General features: G+C 44.7%; 1 protein-coding gene across 10 annotated transcripts in view; it reads right to left on the minus strand.

Annotated features, from left to right (window-relative positions):
• NEO1 (neogenin 1) overlaps positions 1–26,010 on the minus strand; it is a 529,567-nt gene that overhangs the window by 260,113 nt on the left and 243,444 nt on the right. For all 10 annotated transcript variants that reach the window (XM_084641041.1, XM_084641034.1, XM_084641039.1 and 7 more), the window contains exon 3: positions 748–1,023. In XM_084641041.1, coding sequence (XP_084497167.1) covers positions 748–1,023 — 276 coding nt within the window. The remainder of the gene's footprint in view (positions 1–747; positions 1,024–26,010) is intronic.

Genomic DNA, 26,010 nt, shown 5'->3' on the forward strand with positions numbered 1-26,010 from the left:
TCCGTTTTTATAGCTGTGTTCCTGTTAGAACATCTAGTCATACAGCTGTTCAGTTGTCCTGTATTACACTAAATACACTAAACTGCAAATAGTTGATGTCATAGTTACTCCTTAGTTTTGTTATAGAAAGGTAATCTGTGAAAAAGATAAACATGGTCAAGATTTTTCAGAAGTGACTAGTGATTTTGTGTCTCCTCGTTTCTGGGTGCGCAACTGGAGACATCTTAAATGGGCCTTATTTTCAGCAGCTGAATGGTCAGTATTTTCTAAAAATTAGGTCTCTCTAAAAATGCCTCAAGTTGGGTACCGCAAAATTGAGGCAATCACAAATACCAATCACTTTTGAAAATCTTCGGCATAGGTATTTCAAACACCAGGTTCCGTTCTGGAAAACCTGAAGATGCCTATCTATACATCTTGCCTGAAAAGAGTGACCAGCCCCTTTCTTTACAATTGCCTCCTCACAAACAAAGCTCTTCTTTAGGGCTTTTAGTGTAGGTAACCTTTTATAGGAACTCTTTCCCAGCACACTTTTCTTGATTGCTTTAGGGCTGTCATTACCTCTGTCACATTTAAAGTCCCAGCTGCCATTTGGCAGCATACTGCTGCTTGCCAGATCTCCTTTCCTTCTATCTGGTAAGCGTTCCTATTATGTTTTCCTTTCATCTTATCATTAAAGGAGATAACACACAAGTATGCAAATGGATAGACTGATGGGGAAAAATCTTTTAAAAAATAGATTAGTACCTGGAAGAACTTTAAGCTCTGCTTCATCACTGTATTTGGGGGACCCACCACTTTCAATGACACAGCGATAGAGTCCTCCATCCCCATCTGTAACATTGCTAATGATTAGAGCTCCACTTGGTAATGTGAATACACGGTCATCCAAAAAGAATGGCTGACGATCCTGCTCCCACCTCACAAATGGTACCAGATCAGCATTGACCTCGCAGTTCAGAATTACGCTGTTTCCTCTATAGACAGATGTTGATTCTGGCTGGCTAGCGAACCTTGGAAGTCCTGGAGAGGAAGGTGAAGAGAGAATGGAAAAATCAAAATTATGCCAAACTATCACAATTCTGAAGGTCAAACCAGCAATCTGACTGTAAGCCTGACAAAAGTTGCACTCCAACTTTCTAAAATTAGCAGATATGGATGAGAACAAGAAAAAAAAATTGCTTATTTGAACAACAAGTGAATACAACACAGATTAAATATTTGAGGGACATCAGATTAAATATGTTTTAATAGGGGAAAGAAACACTGAGGGCCAAATTGTGAAAACCTTTATGGGAGAAGGAGACCATCTGCAAAGAAAACTCACCCACTTCCCCGTGTGCTCCCTCTCTGTGTCCTTAGGAAGCAAACGGTACTCCAGAAAAAATGGTGAAGCCTAGACCAGTCCCCTCTTGAACATCAGGCTATATATGCTTTGGGCCAAATTATGGCATTTAGCCACTGGTCCAAGTAAGTTGTGCTGTAGAATAATATCAGGAACTCAGAGAGGGACTGCACATGGCCCCACTTCCTCTCAGCATTTTTTTGAGTGCCATGCACCCCAGGGCTGAAAATAAGGTCTGAAATTATCACAAAACATAACACATGCCCTGGGGAAGGAGAGGAGGCTCCTGGAATGCTCCTCCCTTCCCAGATCCTACATTCTGCGAGAGGGCCTATTAAATACAATTATCTGTTGATGAGAGGTTTAAGTTAAGAATTTAAATTCAAAAGTCAGGAAATTTTGAAGTGTGCCCCCCACCCCACAATGGCAACATTATCAGTGTTCACTACACAAACGACAAAGATATACATTAACTTCACAGTCATTTAGTCATTCAATCTAAATAAAACACAGTAGGAATGTAGTGCATAACTCCCTTAGGCCCCTTTGTACACACTAAATTTAAAATACCACTGTACTGGTGCACATGAGCAACATGACTAATGTAGCATTTGGAATTTCTTCATATGCAAGTGTTTATATTTTCAGCGTTAACTTTGCATTTATGTATTTTTGTGTATTTAATTTCTTTGCCTTACAAAAAAAATTATTCCTGGATGCAGTACTATGGCATAACAGTTGTATTTTGCACACAACTGGCTTTAAACTATATCACTTTCTAGATAAACCAACAAATCTAGCTGAAACATTATAATAAAAATGGATTGCTCTGCAGTCTTCAAAATTTGTTTAAAAGGCCTAACAAAATGCCTCGACAAAAGTTAGTTCAGGAAAAGGATGAGATTATTTCCCTTTAACAAACTAACAATGTTAAAGTTTAAAAACTCTAAATTCTCATAAATCAGTAAATTTGCTTCAAGTTCCAACACCAATTTATTCTGTGTCTCTTCTCCAACCCCCACCCAAATCTAAATTTTCTAGTACAGGCCACAAACCCCAAGGAAATTACATACCAGTTTGGAAACCCAGCCCACGCACTGGATACTGACCAGAAACCCATGTTCCAAGTATGAGATCATCTTACTTTCTACAAATGTGACAAAGAATAATCCTACCCTCTGTTCACCACACGAGCTGGGGCTCACACCGTATCTTCTAAAACAGGTGGGGCTTTGTTGATATTACTAATATTGGTCAGAAATCCAGATAGAGGTTAGTGATAAAATTGTACTCCATGTATCCTACTCATTCAGTTTAGACAACATGATAAATCATCCACCCTTACAAGGTAAGACTAAACTCTGTACACAGTATAACCTAGAAGAGTGAATATTGGTTGTAGCATATGACTCAATACCATATTCTTGTAATTCATATATGCAACAGCTAGATTTGTTCCTTCCATGTGGCAACTCATGTGTGTTTCCCACTAGTAAGCAGAGAACAAATGGCTGTATAGGAGCAGAACTAAGGTTGCTATCGGGAATTTTAATTGATAATTTCCTGACTTTCAAGCATTTGGGGTTTTTTTTCAAATAAGTTGCAAAGTATTTTCAACTTTCCATTCACCCCTGCCAAGTGAAAAGTTGTCTACCGTGACAAAGTTCCTCCTCTACCTTGGTGGGTCTTGCGCTTATTGGCGGAGTTGCTTGCCTCGGAGATTCACGGCAGCCCTCAGTTTGGCCGTTTTCGTGAACCCACAGTCCAGGTCAACTTGTCCTGTGTCTGACCAGGAGTTGGGAGGTTTGGGGGGAACCCGAGCCCGCTCTCTACTCCGGGTTCCAGCCCAGGGCCCTGTGGAATGCAGATGTCTAGAATGCCTCCTGGAACAGCTGTGCGACAGCTACAATTCCCTGGGCTACTTCCCCATGGCCCCCTCCCAACACCTTCTTTATCCTCACCATAGGACCTTCCCCCTGGTGTCTGATAATGCTTGTACTCCTCAGTCCTCCAACAGTCCGCGTTCTCACTCTCAGCTCCTAGTGCCTCTTGCTCCCAGCTCCTCACACATGCACCACAAACTGAAGTGAGCTCCTTTTTAAACCCAGGTGCCCTGATTAGCCTGCCTTAATTGATTCTAGCAGCTTTTTGACTAGAACACCTGCAGCCAATCAGCCTGTCTGTCTTAATTGTCTCCAGAAGGTTCCTGATTGGTCTGGAACCTTCCTGGTTACCTTACCCAGGGAAAAGGGACCTACTTAACCTGGGACTAATATATCTGCCTTCTATTACTCTCCTGTAGCCATCTGGCCTGACCCTGTCACACTACCAAAACATTTTTTGCAAAGTATTTTAAATGAACTTACTAAAAGCAAAGACAATTGAGTTTTCCCAAAGTAGATGAAGTACACGATCAGCCCTGCATATCTATGAGTTCCAGAATGATCTGAAAAATCTCAGTGGAAATAAAATCAAGAGAACACTAGTACATATCTAAAGGCAGAAAAGTAATTTAATTTACTACACAGCTAGATCAGATTTGCACCATAATTCACAAGTCACCATAAGACTCTTCTATAACAAGCCACAAGTCAATTGATCAACAATATCAGACAAATGACACACTCATGCTTACTTCCTCACATATGCAGCAAGCAAAGCATTTTGACTATAAAAGCTGTAGGCCCAGTGAAGCCAATTATCACTAGGTACAAGTTTCAGAGTAGCAGCCGTGTTAGTCTGTATCCATAAAAAGAAAAGGAGTACTTGTGGCACCTCAGAGACCAACAAATTTATTAGAGCATAAGCTTTCGTGAGCTACAGTATTGGGTACAAGTATTTGCTAGCCAGAATAAAATGTATGCAAACGTTCTTACAGCAGAGTTGTTATAACACAGTATAATAGAATTCGACATAAATATTAAACCAGCTTTTTGAACTAGTGTTGAAAAGTCTAAAACAAAAAGATACGCAAGGGTCTAAATTGTGACGGTCTCAATTACAATAATGTTCAGCATAGTGTACTGAATTTCTGTATTCCCAACCAAAAACCTAAGTGAAATGTTCACATTTCAAGGTATTTACAACCTTAAGATATATTATTTCTTGTTTCAGAGTAACAGCCGTGTTAGTCTGTATTCGCAAAAAGAAAAGGAGTACTTGTGGCACCTTAGAGACTAACCAATTTATTTGAGCATGAGCTTTCGTGAGCTACAGCTCACTTCATCGGATGCATACCGTGGAAACTGCAGCAGACTTTATATATACACAGAGAATATGAAACAATACCTCCTCCCACCCCACTGCTGGTAATAGGTCTTAGGTAATATCTTTTTGTTTTAGACTTTTCAACACTAGTTCAAAAAGCTGGTTTAATATTTATGTCGAATTCTATTATACTGTGTTATAACAACTCTGCTGTAAGAACGTTTGCATACATTTTATTCTGGCTAGCAAATACTTGTACCCAATACTGTAGCTCACGAAAGCTCATGCTCAAATAAATTGGTTAGTCTCTAAAGTGCCACAAGTACTCCTTTTCTTATTTCTTGTGTTATTTTCAACTACCTTGCCATCAGTCTGACACCTTCCCTCTTTACTAATTATGTCTGAAAACTAACCATGGTCATTTGCTTAAAGGAAGCTGGAAAACAGCTGACTATGCTAGGTTTTGATGATGTTGCTATCAGTGGCCTTCATCTCCTCTTTCATTCAACCATATGAATTATCAGAATCTGAGACTAAATCCACTTTAGTCACAAAATGATTGGCAGAGAAGTAAGTTTATCACGGGGTTCTCAGAAGCCAGATAGGATGAGTGGCATAGACATGGAAACAGCTATGATAGCCATAGTTACCATTACATAACCATTTCCATTCTAACCCAGTCTCTTCAGAAGCTCAAAACTGGCTGAAGCTTTCACCTTTCAGGCTGAAATTCTCCCTTTTTGGGTTAACGGGATTTTTTTCTAGAAGTTTGAGCGAAAATGGTTAAAGAGACTGAGGGTATGTCTACACTATGAAATTAGGTCAATTTTATAGAAGTCAATCTTTAGAAACCGATTTTATACAGTCGATTGCGTATGTCCACACTAAGCACATTAAGTCAGCGGAGTGCGTCCTCACTACCATGGCTAGCATCGACTTACAGAGCGATGCACTGTGAGTAGCTATCCCACAGTTCCCACAGTCCATTTTAATTCTGGGTTAAGCTCCCAATGCCTGATGGGGCAAAAACATTGTCACGGGTGGTTTTGGGTACGTCATCAGTCTTCCCTCCCTCCCTGAAAGCAACAGCAGACAATCGTTTCGTGCCTTTTTTCCTGGGTTACCCATGCAGAGGCCATATCACAGCAAGCATGGAGCCCGCTCAGTTCACCGTACATCTCCTGGGGGCTGCTGGCAGACGCAGTACTGCATTGCTACACAGCAGCAGCTCCTTGCCTTCGCGGCAGACGGGACAGTAGGACTGATAGCCGTTCTACATCTCCTGTGTGCTCCTGGTAGACCTCGGTGAGGTCGATCAGGGGCACCAGGACAGACATGGCTATTCTCCTCTTAGAACATCGAATGGGAGCCAGACACTCCAGGTCATTCTCTTCTTTAAGTTTCGTCTCATGGAAATTCAGTCCTGCCTGGAATATCATGCAAGCTGGAGGCTTCTGCCTCAGGCTGCTCTCCCAGCCGGCAGCACTGCACGGTCGCACCTCCCCCAGTCTACCCCTTGCTCTGATGGCTCATGAAGCCTGGACAGTAGTAAGGAACAGTTCAACTATAGGCTGAGCAAGTGCAGAATGGTGGTAGAGTGTGCCTTTGGACGTTTAAAAGCTCACTGGTGCTGTCTGCTGACTAGGTCAGACCTCAGTGCAACCAACATTCCCATTTTTATTGCTGCTTGCTGTGTGCTCCATAATATCTGTGAGAGTAAGGGGGAGACATTTATGGCGGGGTGGGAGGTTGAGGCAAATCGCCTGACGTCCGATTTTGAGCAGCCAGATACCAGGGCGATTAAAAGAGCACAGCAAGGCATGCTGCACATCAGAGAGGCTTTGAAAACCAGTTTCATGACTGGCCAGGCTTCAGTGTGACAGTTGTGTGCGTTTCTCCTTGATGCAAACCCACTTTTCTCTTTGAGAAATGCCTTCACTTTTTACCAGTTATTACCACCTGAGGGACTGTCAAACAAGGAGATTTTTCCTTCCCAGGACAATCTGCAGCTAAAGGAAAAGGGATGTTGTAAAATGAAACCCTTACTTAACAGTTTAAATTTCAAATGCTTCAACTGTTTTTCAATATTCTGTATCATTAATAAAATGCTTAAATGGATTTGTAATGGAGTTTTTCCATGACACTAAGCAGGCTGTGGTCTCTGTATACCAAACCATGAACTTCATTTAAGATAATTTAATGTTGGTCCCTTTCACGGTCATGTTAACATCTTTGACTCTTTGGGCCCATGTAGTCCATTTAAATTAATACAACTGATCCTGTCAGACATTACTTTAACAATTTAGCAAGAAGTGAAGTATTTAGCTGATCTTTTCAACTGTGGATTGGCCAAAGAATTCTTAAGAGAACTGATCTTATCAAGGTCAATCTAAATAGTTTGAAATGATAGGAGCAACAGCCCTGGTAAGTGCACATATCACAGTCATGCTCAGTAAAATGGCATAATAAAGTAGCTGTTTTTATATATTTCCCTAGCATCAAATAAAAGCTGCCTCAATTAAAAGAGAAGGAAAACAAAGTGAGAATTGTTACCTGAAAGCAAAAATACATTGAAAAATACAGACATGTAAAGGGATGCTGTATCAAGGCCTCCTTCCCTCATTCCCTGCTCACTTCACAGTTTCATTCAAAATTCACAGGGAAGGGATTCTGAGTATTTTACTAGAGCTGCAGGAGGAGAGCCAGGGTTCCTGCAGAGCCCTTCCCTCAATCTCATAAGGATCTTATAAAGTCTGCAGGAGCCCTCTTGTCTTTTTGCTATCCAGCTGCGTTAGCAACAAACATACTGTGTGTGAAACAAATCCTTATTTAGCTACTCACTATATGAGCTTGGCAAACGGCTGTGCATATTAATTATTCAGGTTTCTCAGCTCTGTCACATAAAAGCTTTTTTCCCCAGAAAAAGTGAAGGCATTTCTCAAAGAGGGTCACTTCCATGCTAAAATTTCATCCTTCAACACTCAGTTATTTGGTTACAGAGCTGTGTAATAAAATAGTGCAGAAAATTTTTTTTATCATTCCCATTTTACTCAGTCTCTTCAACCATTTTTGCTCAAACTTCAAGAAAAAAATCCTGTTAACCCAAAAGGATAATTTCAGCCTGAAAGGTGAAAGCTTCAGACAGTTATGAGCTTCTCACGAAACTGGGTTAGAATGGAAATGGTTATGTAATGGTAACTATGGCTATCATAGCTGTTTCCATGTCTGTGCCACTTATCCTATCTGGCTTCTGAGAACCCTGTGACAAACTTACTTCTCTGCCAATCATTTTGTGAATAAGGTGGATTTAGTCTCAGATCGTGCTCATTCACATGGTTGAATGAAAGAGGAGATGAAGGCCACTGGCAGAGAAAAGAGAAGTTAGTTGAGATGGGCTGAAGCTATTATTGCTGCTGCTGTTCAAGTCCAATCCTATTTCCTAGATGACAAAACAAGACAATGGACACGACAGAGGAGAGAAAAGAATGGCAAAGATAAAAAAGGCAACTTCTGTTTCCGGTGCTGACTCTCATTTGCAACCTCGCTGCTGGAGAGATGCAGGCATGGTTTAATTAGGGATTGGTCCTGCTTTGAGCAGGGGGTTAGACTAGATGACCTCCTGAGGTCCCTTCCAACCCTGATATTCTATGACTCACTCTTATAAGCCACTTGAAGACTTGGCAAGCTTGTAGCAGCATTGGGCTGTTTAGGATATTGCATTTTGCTGCCTCTCTTCACAGACTCACAGCACTGTTACAAAACACAGTCTTAGACAGGTTTCAGAGTAACAGCCGTGTTAGTCTGTATTCGCAAAAAGAAAAGGAGTACTTGTGGCACCTTAGAGACTAACCAATTTATTTGAGCATGAGCTTTCATGAGCTACAGCTCACTTCATCGGATGCATACTGTGGAAACTGCAGAAGACATTACATACACAGAGACCATGAAACAATACCTCCACCCACCCCACTCTCCTGCTGGTAATAGCTTATCTAAAGTGATCACTCTCCTTACAATGTGTATGATAATCAAGTTGGGCCATTTCCAGCACAAATCCAGGTTCTCTCACCCTCCGCTCCGCCCCCCCCCCCCACACACAAACTCACTCTCCTGCTGGTAATAGCCCATCCAAAGTGACCACTCTCTTTACAATGTGTATGATAATCAAGGTGGGCCATTTCCAGCACAAATCCAGGTTTTCTCACCCCTCCCCCTTTTTTTTTCCAAAAACCACACACACAAACTCACTTATGCTCAAATAAATTGGTTAGTCTTAGACAGGTAAGCCAGATTTTTATTAGACAGAAGGGAAAAGGAGAGGGACAGGAAAGGTAAGAAATAATGTGGGCAGTGAAAAGGACACATGCGGGGAGACAAAGCTTCACACCCCAGTTGGTGTTTGGGATTTAGTCAAAGATGATGGAGATGGCAATGTCATCTGGGTTTCTTCTCCCTGGCCCAGTCTGGTCAGGATATCTATCAGGATGAAAACAACAAAGGCCCAACAGTGTTACAGAATGTCCCAGGAGACTGTGGGGTGGCAACCATGATGGTAAAACTCTGACTTTTCTTGTTCTCCTGGCAGGGTTGCCAACTTTCTACTCACACAAAACCAAACACCCTTGCCCCACCCCTCCTCCGAGGCTCTGCCCATACCCCACCCCTTCTGAGGCCCCACACCGTCTCACTCCATACACACACCCCCGCCTTCTGTTACTTGCTCTCCCCACCCTCACTCACTTGCTCATTTTCACTGGGCTGGCTCAGGGGGCTGGGGTTCGGGCTCCGGGGTGGGGTCAGGGATGAGGGATTTGGGGTGCAGGAGGGGGCTCCAGGCTGGGGCTGAGGGGTTCAGAAGGTGGGAGGGGGGAGAATCAGGGCTGGGCAGGGGGTTGGGGCACGGGGGGCGGGGGGGGAGTGAGTGCTCCAGCTGTGGGTGCAGGCTCTGGGGTGGGGCTGGGGATGAGGAGTTTGGGGTGCAGAAGAGTGCTCCAGGCTGGGATCGAGGGGTTCAGAGGGCAGGAGGGGGGATCAGGTGTGCAGGCTCTGGGCAACACTTACCTCAAGCAACTCCCAGAAGCAACAGCATGTCTGTTGTGTCTGCCTCCCTCCCCCACCATAATGAGGCACGGACAGGCAGCTCTGCGCACTGCCCCATCTGCAGGCTTCGCCTCTGCAGCTCCCACTGGTTGTGGTTCCAGGCCACTGGGAGCTGCGGGGGCAGCACTTGGGGCAAGGGCAGCATGCAGAGCCCCCTGGCTACCCCTGTGCATAGGAGCTGGAAGGGGAACATGCTGCTGCTTCCAGGAGCCGCATGATGTGGAGGCTATCAGGGAGTCTGCCAGCTCCACAGCACAGCGCCACCAGGATCCCTTTTCGACCAGGTGTTCCGGTCAAAAACTGGACACCTGGTCACCCTAGTTGGCAGCCAACTTATGTTTTTCGTCAGCAATTTTGGGGCTCACGTCTCCCAAAGTTTTTTCTTTTTAAGAATCCCGAACGGGGAGTGATGCCTGGAATAGCCCATCTTCTCGTTATTTTGATTGCCAGTTAGGCTTAATTTCTGACACACAAATTTTAGTCCATTGATTTCCAGTCCCACACTTCTTTTGTTTACCAGACTTGATTTCAGCACAGTCCTTGAGTAATATCAGTCGACCTTTTTGTTTGGACTATCTCAGACTAACTTCTTTCTGTACTTTTTCCCACCAACATTTGTTACAGGTTATTTTGACATTTTATGAATTTTCATTCACTTTTGTTGAACAACAAAGTACTTGACAAAGCAGTAAAGCAAGATACTTGCTCCGAGGAGGCTTTGGAAACCTTATATTGCTGAAATGTTGGGAATTTAGAAAGACCATTCATATAGTTTATGATTAAATGATATAAAATGTATCCATATGATTCCTAAAAATAAGAATTTGGTTCATTACTTGAAAACTGTAGTTCTATAAATTGTTCCCAAATTATTGGATTAGGCCATTGTCTTTTGCCCTCAAGTAGCTCTTCTGATCATGAAAACGATCTGGCATCCAATTCTCATTAGGTTTCGATCAAGCCACTCCAGATGAGAACTTCCCTAGCAAAACTAGTGAATAACTAGTTAAAAAATCATTATCTCCAACAATAATTCTGTATCAAACTATGAGAATAGAACAACATACAAGATAGGTCTCTTGACGGAGGCAGCTCTTTAAAGAACTCCAATTTTCAGGTTATTAACATTTCCTTTTCTGCTCAGTGTACCCAAATCTACAGTGAATTAACTAGGCCTAGAAGCACCCAAAACCCAAATCAGTGTGTGAGAGAAGACAAAGGGAAATTAGGTAATATTTAAACACAATACTTTCAGACCACTACACAACAGTCAGGCTATGCAGCCAAGAGTCATTCTGCTCCATGAACAGGTGTCCTTCGACTTGGGTGCCGGGGCTGGCTGCCCGTACCTCTCCTTCTCATTCACGGCCACAACCACCAGCGAGCAGGGCTGCGGGTACGTGAACAAATAGTCATACCCCTTCAAGTGGACAAAGTATTTACAGTTGACCCCCTTGGCCATAGGGGAAATGGAGGCCAGGGTCTGTCAGATGGTTTTGGCATTAGTCTGTATGGTCTTGATGAGGGGCACGACTACCCTCGACGGACCTTCCAGAGCCAAAATGTCCACCACCGGGTTCTCCGATTCCACCACCTCCTTGGCCTGCAGGCTCATGAGGTCCTGATGAGCATGAATATCTATGGGGGAGGCCCAGAGATAGAGCCACAGCCTTGTCACGGGAGGAGGACGAAGAGGCCATGGGGGTGGGGGGGAGGAGAGGGTCGCTGACCGCAGACCCAGGCTTGGGAACTGAAGTCAGAGGCGGTCCTGAGATGGGAAGGGGGCACAACATCTTCTCCATACCCCCAGGAGTGGGCTGACTGGTGGAGGCTTCTGGAACCCATGGTTCAGAGGTGGCCGACCAGAAAGCACTAGACTGTGCATCCTGGGCCTGGTGGTACGCCCACGGGGTCCAGAACGGCCACTGGGTGGGTCCCTGCCCATGTGCCTGCCATGGTCCTGCCCCTGCATCAGAGTGGCCACAGCCTGACTGGCGGCGGTCCCGGTCCGAAAACCGCGATCCCATCTCCTAACCCGAGGAATGGGAACTGGACAGTGAGGGCCAGGGCGGTGCCGAGTGAATCTGTGCCGGTGAGCGGCGTCAAGAAGGAGAGCAGTGCTGCAAGGCTGGGGAGTGGTGTTGGGACCTGGAGTGGTACCTGGACCTGGAGCAGTACCGTGGCCTGAAGCTGCATTGAGACGATGAATGGCACCAGGATCGGTGCCGGGTCCGGGACCTGCTCTGCGACTGCGACCGGCGGGTGGAGCGACACCGTGATTGGGAGCGTCAACGTGAACTGGTGCAATGCCAGGAGTACAACCGGCATCATGAGCATGACCGGCGCCACAATGGAGAGCAGTGTCGGGAGTCCAAGCAGTGCTGGGAACAGGAGCAGTGCCAAGGCTTGACCACCAGAGCCAACAGTCAGATCAATGCCGGCTTGCCTCGAGACAGTGCCATCCACTGGGGCACAGGAAGCTTGGTGTGGAGCAGAGGAAACCCCAACGCCATCATGGCGATGAGGTCCCTCGCAGAGGCAAAGGTGTCTGGAGTGGAAGGCAGCTGGATTTCCACAATGCTGTGGGTTGGAGAGTCTAATGGCACCAGACTCAACGGTTCCCCCAGCAGGGCCAAAGTCGACGGTGCCGCGTCCATGACCTTCACTGCCGTGCGCTTCCTTCTGGGATACGCCACAGTGGCTGGCTCCAGGGAAGTGGGTCTCTGAGAAGGAGAGCCACCCTTCTCCGGCTTTCGGTGCCGCTTCAGTGTCGGGGAGTGGGAGCAGTGCCGAGTCGATGTTGCCAGTTTCAGTGCCAGGGAGTGGCGGTGCCGCGGATCTCGGCCAGAGTCCAACCATGGTGTCGCCTCTACTACCGCCTCCGGGGTACTGTGCACCAAAGAACTCAGTGCCAGGTTCTGCTGTGCCAAAGGAGGCTGGGGACTAAGTGCCACGTTCATAAGGAGTTACTTCAGGCGAAAGTCCCGCTCTTTTTTCGTCCGAGGATGAAATCCCTTGCAGATCGTGCACTTTTCGGCTTAGTAAGCCTCCCTCACAGACTTTACACAAGAGTCATGGGGGTCACCCGTTGAGATGGGCTTGGAGCAGGACTTGCAGGGCTTGAATCCCGGGGATTTGGGCATGAAGCCCCGAAGAAAAATAGTCTGGGTGGAGGCTAACACCCCAACCTGACTGCCACTAACTAAAACAAAGAACTGCCAACAAAAAACAAACACCACCACTCTACCAAAGCTAGGGAAACGTGGAGAACTTGCAGAGAAAGATGTCACAGTTCCAATGACCATCACGGATGGTAAGAAGGAACTGAGGGGACGCCGGGTCAGCAGAGTCATAGATTGAGTGCCATGCAGGAGCCACTCTCCAGGGGGTTCCACAGCCGACCCGACAGATGCTGCTAGGGGAACAACTTTCCGACGGCCGTGCACGTAGCATGCGCACACATAACTGGAATCAATATGAGCAAGCACTCTAAGAATAACATGTTTTGTTCAACCTGAAATGAAACATTTAGCTTTTGAGCTTTTTAAAACACTAAATAATTTAATGAAATGAAATTCAGGTAAATTTCAAAACAAAGTCGTTTAGAATAAAAAATAAATTCTAATTTCAAAAATGTCAAAACAAAACTTTTCGGTTTTCTCTGAATATTTATAATAAAATTAATTCAACAACTTTGACATGAATTTAGGATATTTTGGCCAAAAAAAATTCAGCCGAAATTTTTTGTATTGCTCTACTTAGAAGAGCAATTATCTCTTATAGCTTCGAGTTCAAATGGCTTAAATATGGACCTCTTTCTTAGCCGGTTCAGGAAACTGGAGCTAACCAATGGAGCAGAGTGACATTCCAGCCTTGGTGCCCAGTGTCCGTGATCACTGAGATTCTTAGAAACATTTCTCCAGGGTCTTTTATGAGGTCAGAGAATGTGAGAGAGTCCAACAGAGTTAATGTGAAAGAGAAAACTGCTGTAAGGAGTATCCCACTGATGAAGAGAATGAAGCCAGAGTCGGAAATGTTTCTTACTAGGGAACTGGTTCTTTGAATAAGACCATCATGTGGTCAACTAGTTTTAACAAGGTATGGAAAGTACCTGAAGGACTCTTCATCAAATAGGAAATTCCTGCTAGTGTAGGTCAAAGAGGGATCACTGATGCTTTAGTAGATGAGTGAAGGAACACATTCAGCCTTTTCCATTCAGAATTAATTGGAAACTCTAACTGGGACAGGAGATTCAGCCAGTCTTGGAGTGATCTGCAAAGTGACACCTTTACTGAACCTTCGAACATGGTATCTTCTTTTAGGGAAAGGCAGTTTTCCCTATATCCAAATGCTTACAGAAATTGCAAGAGGCCAAAGTAAAACCAAATGAGAGAGTGGTGTACAGCAGATGTGCACCATCCTAAATGAATTGGAGGAATTTCTGGCACCCCAAAGCATTTGGGATATTGAAGGAGGCATCCTTCATATCAAAGGATACCAAGAATTCCTCTCATTCTACTGCCATGATGAAAAGTTATTCTTCAATATCTCAGATGATGGAGTTGAGCTACCTAAAATTCAACATGTGATTCTAGTTTCCTGTCACAGGAACACTTAAGGGACATCTGAAGTGGATTTCCTTCCACTACTATCTAACTGCTGAATCTATTCAAAGAAAGGATCCCCAAGAGTCACAGCAGTCTTGAGGCAATCTAAAGAGTTTGTGTAGGGGTGTCTTTTTTTGGGGGGGGGTTAAAATCTGACCAATTTTAGGATTCTTTCATGATTTTCATTTACATTCTTGTGAACTGTGAAACCAAACTCATGCTTTGCTATGGCTTTTAAAAAGTCTTGGAGGTTTTGTCTCCCCATTAGTACCACGCAGATTTAAGGTAAGGGAGTAACAGGACTAGACTTCCAAGAAAATACTACCTGGACTGGTCAGAATGGAGGAAAGAAGAACCAAGCATGAGAGCACTCCCCTTGTTAGAAAGGACTCTGGCTCTTCTGAAGAATCCAGTAGATTCAGAAATATCCACTTGTTGCTGACGCTTGTAGGACGAGAGAGAGAGCACCAAATCACACTTAATTTTTTTTTTTTTTTTTACTCTATGAAAGATGTGGTAGCTGATAAGTAATGAGGAAAGGAAGAACTCTATGAGAAGCATGACTGTTAATTATACACATAGGAGGAGCAGTGAGCTGCTGATAGCTTCTTCCTCTCAGCAGTCCTCTTCAAAGGCCCTATTCAGCAGCCAGGGACAGGCTGATGTGGAAAGAGAAGGGCTATAGAGCCTAGAGAAGACAACCCCTAAGGGTGAATCAGTGAAACTGACTGTACAAAAATGTACTGTGAAATGCACAAAGTATATTTTAAAAGAAATATTTGTTCTCTTTCATCCTTTTAAGTTACATATAAAGAGCTTAGATGTTATTTGTAACAGCAGGAGGTAAATATTCTTAAGAATGAAGTTATTTTTAAGATGACTGCTTCTCATTAACCCTTGTGCTGCTCAGACTTACCATGACACTTACTCCGTTTAAACTGCCCACTAACATTCCAATGTAGTCCATAAAGAGCAAGAATCATCTCCTACATTCAACAGAATAGCAGGTGCTCTCTAACAGCATTCTCTGGGAACACTCAGCAACAGTCAAGTGATTCATTAGTAAGAGAGACTTGGATAGTCACAATAACTGATCATAAAAATGAGATATCAGCATAAATAAGTTTTTAAAGTGACTATGTCAAACAAGGTTAACTTAAAAGCAGTTGAAAATCATTAACAGAAATAATCCAAGAAATTATGTTAATAAATCAATAATGGCAAATTACTGAACTTACTGAGAATTTATTCACAAGTTCCACGCCACCTTATGTAACAGTTGCATGTAGGGCTCAAGATCCATGTAATCTGGTTTAGAAACTGTTCTTAAACCCTGATGAGCATAAGCACAGACAATGATGATCCTCCACACTCACAGAATTACGGAGTGAACTGGTATCACTACATCAATTATAAAGTCCCTCACTCGGCTGAACACAAACAGCCTTGACACTGTGAACTGATGACATACAGTTAAGTCTAGACTTGTTAACGTTTGCAGTAACTGAAGCAGTAACACAGAGGTGTGAATTTCCTTCATTTTTCTTAAGGAGGTAGTAATCCTGTGTGTTCATAGGGTTAACCAAGCAAAACTTCACATTTTGTACAACTGTGACCAGCAATCTTTTTTGTATTATTGGAAGGCAGCGAGACTGACTCATGATATAACCTTTGGCTTCTGCCTTCCCTAGCCTTTTAGCCTTTCTGCTTTCTTATACACCTTCTGCTGACTCCCACTGATCTCACCTCTGTCATAAATATAAAGGGAAGGAAACCACCTTTCTGTATACAGCGCTATAAAATCCCTCCTGGTCAGAGGTAAAACCCTTTCACCTGTAAAGGGTTAAGAAGCTAAGGTAACCTCACTGGCACCTGACCCAAAAAGACCAATGAGGGGACAAGATATTTTCAAATCTGGAGGGTGGGCGGGGGGGAAAACAAAGGGTGTGTCTGTCTGTGTGATGCTTTTGCCGGGAACAGATCAGGAATGCAGCCTTCCAACTTCTGTTAAGGTAGTAAGTAATCTAGCTAGCAAATGCGTTAGATTTTCTTTTGTTTAATGGCTGGTAAAATAAGCTGTGCTGGAGGGAATGTATATTCCTGTTTTTGTGTCTTTTTGTAATTTAAGGTTTTGCCTAGAGGGATTCTCTATGTTTTGAATCTGATTACCCTGTAAGGTATCATCCTTACTGTTGGGAACACTGGGGCATGGCCACTAGGTAACTCGAGGGGATGGAAGACCACGAGTGTCGATGAAGCCCCCTTGCACAAGGCCCCGGTGTCCTTGGCCCCCCCTCCTGCCTGGAGGCACTTGCAGCAGCTCTGCGTACTAGGCCCAAGTGTCCTTGGCCCCCCCGCCTGGAGGCACACACAGCAGTTATGCTGAGAATCTGCAACAGTATGTTGCAGAGTCAGACTGCCTGAAACTAAGCAAGGCCAAACAGGGGAGATATGGAAGAACAATGCTGAATAAAGCAGCTTTATGTATAGTTTAACAAATGATACAGAGAATCAGGGAACTAGCTGGGAACTGGATTGGCTGGCTATATGGATACTTGGGGCAGCTTGCTATTGGATAAGTATGCTGGGAAAAAGGATGTATAAAAGCCTGTGTAACTTCCTGCTCTGTTGTGCAGGATTTGAGATTTTATTCTCCCTGTACCTTTTTGCAGCTGCAAATAAACTTTTCTGCTTCTCCACCCCGTTGTGATTATTGGGTGTAGCACACCGGGTAACGAACCACTCAAGCTGTTGTTCAGCCTCTCGGCACTGGGTGCCGGCAACATTACCATCCTCATTTTACAGAGCTGATTATTTTACCTTTTCTTTAATTAAAATTCTTCTTTTAAGAACCTGATTGATTTTTCATTGTTCTTAAGATCCAAGGGTTTGGGTCTGTGTTCACCTGTACCAATTGGTGAGGATTATCATCAAGCCTTCCTCAGGAAAGGGAGTGTAGGGCTTGGGGGAATATTTGGGGGGAAGACGTCTCCAAGTGGACTCTTTCCCTGATCTTTGTTTAAAACGCTTGGTGGTGGCAGCATACTGTTCAAGGACAAGGCAAAGTTTGTACCTTGGGGAAGTTTTTAACCTAAGCTGGTAAGAATAAGCTTAGGGGGTCTTTCATGCAGGTTGCCATATCTGTACCCTAGACTTCAGAGTGGGGAAGGAACCTTGACAACCTCACTTCCTTTTAGTTATTAGAGGACAATTTTTTTCCCAAAAAATAATTAAATTTCTACCATTTTGCTTCTTCTGCCCATATTAATCCAGCAGCCCAGACGTAGCATTGTGCTCAGTCTGCTGTCTAAGCTCTTCTTTGTTTATACTGAAAATTTTAGGGAAATCTGTCAGTTGTTCTTGCGCCAGTGCATGCATCAATGTATTCTGGACAACAGTAGATTCACCACTGTCATTTTATTTGCAGGGTAAATCATACAAATGTAGGGCTGGAAGACACCTTGAGAGGTCATCCATTCCAGACCCAAGCATTAAGGGAGGACCAAGTAAACCTAGACAATCCCTGACAGGGATTTGTCCAATCTTTCCTTAAAAACCTTCAGTGATGGGGATTCCACAATCTCCCTTGGACGCCTATTCTAGTATTTAGCTATCCACATGGTTAGAAAGCTTTTCCTAGTAGCTAACTTAAATCTTCCTTGCTGCTGATTAAGCTCATTATTTGTTGTCCTAATTTGAATGGACATGGAGAACAATTGATCCCTATCCCTTCCTTAGTCTTTATTTTTCCCCTCACAGCTAAACAGGCCCAGGTTTCTTTTAACCTTTTATCATTTTTGTTGCTCTCCTTTGGACTCTTTCCAATTTGCCCATATCCTTCTTAGAGTATGGCTCCCAAAAATTGACACAATGTTCCAGCTGAGGCCGCCCCAGGGAAACAGTGAACTCCCACATTTTATACACAACACGTCTGTTAACACATCCCAGAAGATTAGCCTTTTTTTGCAACTGCGTCACATTGTTGGCTCATATGCAAGTTGTGATCAACTATACCCCCTTAAATGCTTTTCAGCCAACTACCACCTAACCAGTTATTCCGCATTTTGTAGTTGTACATTTGATTTTTCCTTCTTAAGTGCAATATTTTGAGTTTATCGTTATTGAAATTCATCATGTTGAATTCAGATCAATTCTACAATTTGTCAACTTTGTTTTCAATTCTAATCCTGTTCTCTAAATATCTTGCAACCCCTCCCAGTTCGGTGTTATCTGCAGATTTTACAAGCACACACTCTACTCTATTATCTAAGTCAGTGGTTTTCAAACTTTTTTTTGGTGAACCAAATGAAGAAAACTGTTGATGCCAGTGACGCAATGGACAAGGACAAGTGAAGAGTCCTGCACTTAGACGGAAGAATCCCATGCACCGCGACAGGCTACAGATCAACTGGCTAAGCAGCAGTTCTGCAGAAAAGGACCTGGGGATTACAGTGGACGAGAAACTGGATATGAGTCAGCAGTGTGCCTTGTTCCCAAGAAAGATAACGGCGTATTGGGCTGCATTAGTAGGAGCATGGCCAGAAGATAGAGGGAAGTGAATATTCCCCTCTATTTGGCACTGGTGAGGCCACACCTGGAGTACTGCATCCAGTTTTGGGCCCCTTACTACAGAAAGGATGTGGACAAATTGGAGAGACCCCAGCAGAGGGCAACAAAAATGATCAATGGGCTGGGGCACATGACTTATAAGGAGAGGCTGAGGAAATTGGGCTTGTTTAGTCTGCAGAAGAGAAGAGTAAGGGGGGATTTGATAGCAGCCTTCAACTACCGGAAGGGGGGTTCCAAAGAGGATGGAGCACGGCTGTTCTCAGTGGTGGCAGATAACAGAATAAGAAACAAAGGTCTCAAGTTGTAGTGTGGGAGGTCTAGGTTGGTATTAGGAAACACTGTTTCATTAGGAGGGTGGTGAAGCACTACGGAGGTGGTGGAATCTCCATCCTTAGAGGTTTTTAAGGCTCAGCTTGACAAAGCCCTAGCTGGGACAATTTACTTAGTGTTAGCCCTGCTTGGAGCAGGGGGTTGGACTAGATGACTTCCTTAGGTCTCTTCCACCCCTAATCTTCTATGATTCTATCTTCAAATCTTCATGAGTTTGTGCCTTTTCTCTTCTTTATGATTTCTGGAGAAAACTTTCCAGGCCTTCTTAATGAAGAGTTTTAGCCCTGTTTCTATTCCACTTTAGAAATTTCAGGTCTTTATTTCCCCCGTTTTTGAGGAGACGTCCTTGGATGATTAGTCAGATATGACATCTGACACCACAAGAGACTGAAAAAGGAGTTTAAGAAAGATGAATTCACACTGGAACAGATGCATTGACGGAAGGGAGCAGAAGGAAACTCCGCCGACTGGAAGGCATGAGATGCACTGTCCTAGGGATGGGGGATCCAAGGCCTCCACTCCCAAGAAAAGGAGGTGGGTGGTGGTGGTCAGGGACTCCCTCCTAAAGGGGACTGAGTCATCTATCTGCTGTCCTGACCAGGAAAACCGAAAAGTGTGCTGCTTGCCAGGAGCTAGGATTCACAATATGACGGAGAGGCTGCCAAGACTCATCAAGCCCTCAGATCGCTACCCCTTCCTGCCTCTCCACATGGGCACCAATGATATTGCCAAGAATGACCTTGAGTGGATCACTGCAGACGACCTGGCTCTGGGAAGAAGAATAAAGGAGTTTGAGGCGCAAGTGGTGTTCTCGTCCATCCTCCCTGTGGAAGGAAAAGGCCCGGGTAGAGACCGTCGAATCGTGGAAGTCAACGAATGGCTACACAGGTGATGTCGGAGAGAAGGCTTTGTATTCTTTGACCATGGGATGGCGTTCCAAGAAGGAGGAGTGCTAGGCAGAGATAGGCTCCACCTAACGAAGAGAGAGAGAGAGAGAGATGATCTTCGGAAGCAGGCTGGCTTACCTAGTGAGGAGAGCTTTAAACTAGGATCACTGGGAGAAGGAAACCAAAGCCCTGCGGTAAGTGGGATACCAGGAGGACGCACGCGCAGGAGAGCGCAAGATGGGAGGACTCCTGCCTCATACTGAAAAAGCAGGATGATCAGCGAGTTATCTTAAGTGCCTATACACAAATGCAAGAAGCCTGGGAAACAAGCAGGGAGAACTGGAAGTACTGGCACAGTCAAGGAATTTTGATGTGCTTGGAATAAAAGACTTGGTGGGATAACTCACATGACTGGAGTACTGTCATGGATGGATATAAACTGTTCAGGAAGGTCAGGCAGGGCAGAAAAGGTGGAGGAGTTGTATTGTATATAAGAGAGCAGTATGACTGCTCAGAGCTCCACTATGAAATTGCAGAAAAATCTAAGTGTCTCTGGATTAAGTTTAGAAGTGTGAGCAACAAAGGTGATGTCGTGGTGGAAATCTACAATAGACCACCAGACCAGGGGGATGAGGTGGACGAGGCTTTCTTCTGGCAACTAACAGAAGTTTCTAGATTACAGGCCCTAGTTCTCACGGGGGACTTCAATCACCCCAATGTCTTCTGGGAGAGCAATACAGCAGTGCACAGATAATCCAGGAAGTTTTTGGAAAGTGTAGGGGACAATTTCCTGGTGCAAGTGCTGAAGGAACCAACTAGGGCAGAACTCTTCTTGAATTGCTGCTCACAAACCGGGAAGAATTACTAGGGGAAGCAAAGGTGGATGGGAACCTGGGAGGCAGTGATCATTAGATGGTCGAGTTCAGGATCCTGACACAGGGAAGAAAGGAGAGCAGCAGAATACAGACCCTGGACTTCAGAAAAGCAGACTATGACTCCCGCAGGGAATGGATGGGTAGGATCCCCTGGGAGAATAACATGAGGGGGAAAGGAGTCCAGGAGAGCTGGCTGTATTTTGAAGAATCCTTATTGAGGTTGCAGGAACAAATCATCCCAATGTGCAGAAAGAATAGTAAATATGGCAGGTGACCACCTTGACTTAACAGTGAAATCCTTGCTGATCTTAAACACAAAAAAAGAAGCTTACAAGAAGTGGAAGATTGGACAAAAGACCAGGGAGGAGTATAAAAATATTGCTCACGCATGCAGAAGTGAAATCAGGAAGGCCAAATCTCACTTAGAGTTGCAGCTAGCAAGGGATGTTAAGAGTAACAAGAAGGGTTTCTTCAGGTATGTTAGCGACAAGAAGAAAGTCAAGGAAAGTGTGGGACCCTTACTGAATGGGGGAGGCAACCTAGTGACAGAGGATGTCGAACAAGCTAACGTACTCAATTTTTTTTTTTTTTTACCTCTGTCTTCACAAACAAGGTCAGCTCCCAGACTACTGCACTGGGCAGCAAAGTATGGGGAGGGGGTGACCAGACCTCCGTGGAGAAAGAAGTGGTTCAGGACTATTTGGAAAAGCTGGGTGAGCAGAAGTCCATGGGGCCGGATACACTGCATCTGAGGGTGCTAAAGGGGTTGGCGGATGTGATTGCAGAGCCACTGGCCATTATCTTTGAAAACTCCTAGCGATCAGGGGAGGTCCCAGAGGACTGGAAAAAGGCTAATGTAGTGTCCATCTTTTAAAAAGGGAAGGAAGAGGATCCGGGGAACTACAGGCCAGTCAGCTTCACCTCAGTCCCTGGAAAAATCATGGAGCAGGTCCTCAAGGAATCAATTCTGAAGCACTTCAAGGAGAGGAAAGTGATCAGGAACAGTCAGCATGGATTCACCAAGGGCAAGTCATGCCTGACTAATCTCATTTCCTTCTATGATGAGATAGCTGGCTCTGTGGATGAGGGAAAGCAGTGGACATGTTATTCCTTGACTTTAGCAAAGCTTTTGACACGGTCTCCCACAGTATTCTTGCCAGCAAGTTAAAGAAGTATGGGCTGGATGAATGGACTATAAGGTGCATAGTAAGCTGGCTAGATCATCGGGCTCAATGGGTAGTAATCAATGGCTCGATATCTAGTTGGCAGCCAGTATCAAGCAGAGTGCCCCAAGGGTCGGTCCGGGGGCCAGTTTTGTTCAATATCTTCACACCATCCTCCAGATCGTTAATGGATTGCACCCTCAGCGAGTTTGCAGATGACACTAAACTGCGAGGAGTGGAAGATACGCTGGAGGGTAGGGATAGGATACAGGGGGACCTAAAAATTAGAGGATTGGGCCAAAAGAAATCTGATGAGGTTCAACAAGTATAAGTGCAGAGTCCCGTACTTAGGAAGTAAGAATCCCATGCACTGTTACAGACTAGGGACCGAGTGGCTAGGCAGCAGTTCGGCAGAAAAGGACCTGGGGTTACAGTGAACGAGAAGCTGGATATAAGTCAACAGTGTGCCCTCGTTGCCAAGAAGGCTAACGGTATTTTGGGCTGTAGGAGCATTGCCAGCAGATCAAGGGACATGATCATTCCTCTCTATTCGGCATTGGTGAGGCCTCATCTGGAGTACTGTGTCCAGTTTTGGACCCCCTACTACAAGAAGGATTTGGAAAAATTGGAAAGTGGAGGGCAACAAATATTATTAGGGGGCTGCAGCACATGATTTATGAGGAGAGGCTGAGGGACTGGGATTAGTCAGTCTGCAGAAGAGAAGAATGAGGGGGAATTTAATAGCTGCTTTCAACTACCTGAAAGGGGGTTCCAAAGAAGGTGTTCTCAGTGGTATCAGATGACAGAACAAGGAGTAATGGTCTCAAGTTGCAGTGGGGGAGGTTTAGGTTGGATATTAGGAAAACCTTTTTCACTAGGAGGGTGGTGAAGCACTGGAATGAGTTACCTAGGGAGCTGGTGGAATCTCCTTCCTTAGAGGTTTTTAAAGTCAGGCTTGACAAAGCCCTGGCTGGCATGATTTAATTGGGGACTGGTCCTGCTTTGCGCAGGGAGTTGGACTAGATGACCTCCTGAGGTCCCTTCCAGCCCTGATATTCTATGATTCTATGACTGGAAGGAGGACTGACCACACTTACGTACTCAAGTTCATAGTCAAGTGTCATGTTAAATCATAGCTCCTTCTGGATAGCCACTGGCAAGGAACAGTTAGCAAGAATGTTGCAACCTTTACTTTCACATGTGTACCTCACCATCATTATCAATGTGTTCCACATAGAGACTACATTACCAAAAGATGCTCTTTGTGGGATACACCTTAATATCACCCACTTCAGCCAGTGCAGAATGTAGTTGCCTGCTTAAATGGCATTTCATGTTCAGAACGTATTACACTTGTAGCTATGTAATCTGTATAGGCTTCAAGTTTGGCTTCCAGGTGAAATTTAAGGTGTTGGTTTGACCTGTAAAGATCTAACTGATGTAGAACCCTGCCTATATCGGAGACCACCCCTCTCCCCACATGCAATACCACAGCAACTGAGATCAGCTGAGGTGCTTAAGCAAATGATGATACTAAACTGGGAGGAGTGGTAGATACGCTGGAGGGGAGGGATAGGATACAGAAAGACCTAGACAAATTGGAGGATTGGGCCAAAAGGAATCTGATGAGGTTCAATAAGGATAAGTGCAGGGTCCTGCACTTAGGACGGAAGAACCCAATGCACAGCTACAGACTAGGGACCGAATGGCTAGGCAGCAGTTCTGCGGAAAAGGACCTAGGGGTGACAGTGGACGAGAAGCTGGATATGAGTCAGCAGTGTGCCCTTGTTGCCAAGAAGGCCAATGGCATTTTGGGATGTATAAGTAGGGGCATAGCGAGCAGATCGAGGGACGTGATCGTTCCCCTCTATTCGACATTGGTGAGGCCTCATCTGGAGTACTGTGTCCAGTTTTGGGCCCCACACTTCAAGAAGGATGTGGATACATTGGAGAGAGTCCAGCGAAGGGCAACAAAAATGATTAGGTGACTGGAACACATGACTTATGAGGAGAGGCTGAGGGAGCTGGGATTGTTTAGCCTGCAGAAGAGAAGAATGAGGGGGCATTTGATAGCTGCTTTCAACTACCTGAAAGGGGGTTCCAAAGAGGATGGCTCTAGACTGTTCTCAATGGTAGCAGATGACAGAACGAGGAGTAATGGTCTCAAGTTGCAGTGGGTTGGACTAGATGACCTTCTGGGGTCCCTTCCAACCCTGATATTCTATGATTCAAACAGTCCCAGGTTTCAACAAGAGGATGTAAGCAGCGGGGCGTTAACAAGGACCCTAGACCCAAGCTCATTTCCACCTGGTCTGACAGAGCCTGGATACGAAGCAAGACAACAGCAAGGCAATCCGTTCTTTCCTGAAGATTTGGAGTTTTTGTTTGCTTCAGGGATGGGTGGGGGTTATTTTATTCGTGGTGGATAGTGTCATTTGAAGAATATCAAGTCTGTGGAAGGGGTGAACGTTAATGGGAATGGATTGGTGAGTTTTGTCTATAGATGTTAATCCAACTAAATTTTGTAAATATTTTTCATTTTCAGTGTCAAAAGCTCAGGATAGCTATATATTAATTGTACTTAGAGTTCAGACTCTAAAATAGCAAGATCTTCTAGTTTCTGGATATAAAGGGCCACCAACCTCATTAAGCAATTTTCTTCCTCAGTGGGAAAAACAAGAAACAGTCCCACTGCTAATGTACTATTGCTGTACTCCTACAAACTCAGCAAGGGCACTAAAAAAACCAAGTTGCATTCTAATTTAATTACAAAGCTCTGCAACTCACTTGTCTTGGTGCTTTTTATCGTGCTCCCCACCACCATATCTAAGCACTGCTGTATCTTAGCTGACTATTGATGGCATGTGAGGCCCAACAAAAGCCAGTTGTCTCTTCCATAGCGCCTGCTGCAAAGCCAGTATAAAAGAGAACCAAAAACTTGGTTTTGTTGGTAAAGCAATAAGACACTAGTTGAAGAACAGGTATGTTATTAAGAAGCATCATCTTTATGTGGGGGAGAGGGTCCCGGAGCCCAGGCTCCAGCCCAAGCATCCACACTGCCATTTTAGAGCCCTGCAGCCTGAACCCCATGAGCCCAAGTCAAGTGACCTGATTGTTTTATTGCAGTGTACTTATACCCTAAGATAATGGTCCCCAAACTTGTCAGGGTCACATCCCCACCCTTCCAACTGGGACTGTGGGGAGCGGGGCCGTGGCTCCTGGGGCAGAGGGTGACAGGACACAGACAGGGGTAAGAAGGCCAAGGCTGGGGCCACAGCTGGGGGTGGGGCTGGGAGCAGGGCCGGGGCTGGGAACAGAGCTGTGGCCAGGGGCCAGGCTGGGAGTGGAGGCACAGCTGGGTTGCAATAGGGGTGGTAGCCAGGCCCATGACCGGGTACGGAGCCGGGGATGGGGCCAGAGTGGAGCTGCAGGCAGAGCTCGGTGGCCCTCTCTCCTCATTCCCCAAACATTCCTCTATGCCCAATTAGGGGGCGCGTGCCACAGTTTGGGGATCTCTGCCCTGAGACATTTGGGAGCACTAGCAGACAGGAATTGAATGTGTGTTTTAGATGACTAAGAATGCTGCCTTGTAGTAAACTAAAACAGCACCTCAACAGCATTTGGGTTTGAGTGCCAGAACTGGGCACATTTTTGCTATCTGTAATATAAATGCATTACAGTCATGTAATCAAAAGACATACGAATTTATTTAATGTTCTGCTGATCAGAATAATCATGTTGCTTTTCACCAGGTATGCTGGTTGCACACACACACAGTACCTAACACATTGCATTTAATATATGCTTTTTCCAAGCAATATAAACTTATTTGTCTACGGATGTCATTAGATTTACTATAATTGCTGTCTACGGATGTCATTAGATTTACTATAATTGCTGGTTTATTCCTACTATCAAATGCTGATT

Source organism: Lepidochelys olivacea (genome assembly GCF_965140295.1).
Source record: "Lepidochelys olivacea isolate rLepOli2 genome assembly, chromosome: 10".
Taxonomy (NCBI): Eukaryota; Metazoa; Chordata; order Testudines; family Cheloniidae; genus Lepidochelys; species Lepidochelys olivacea.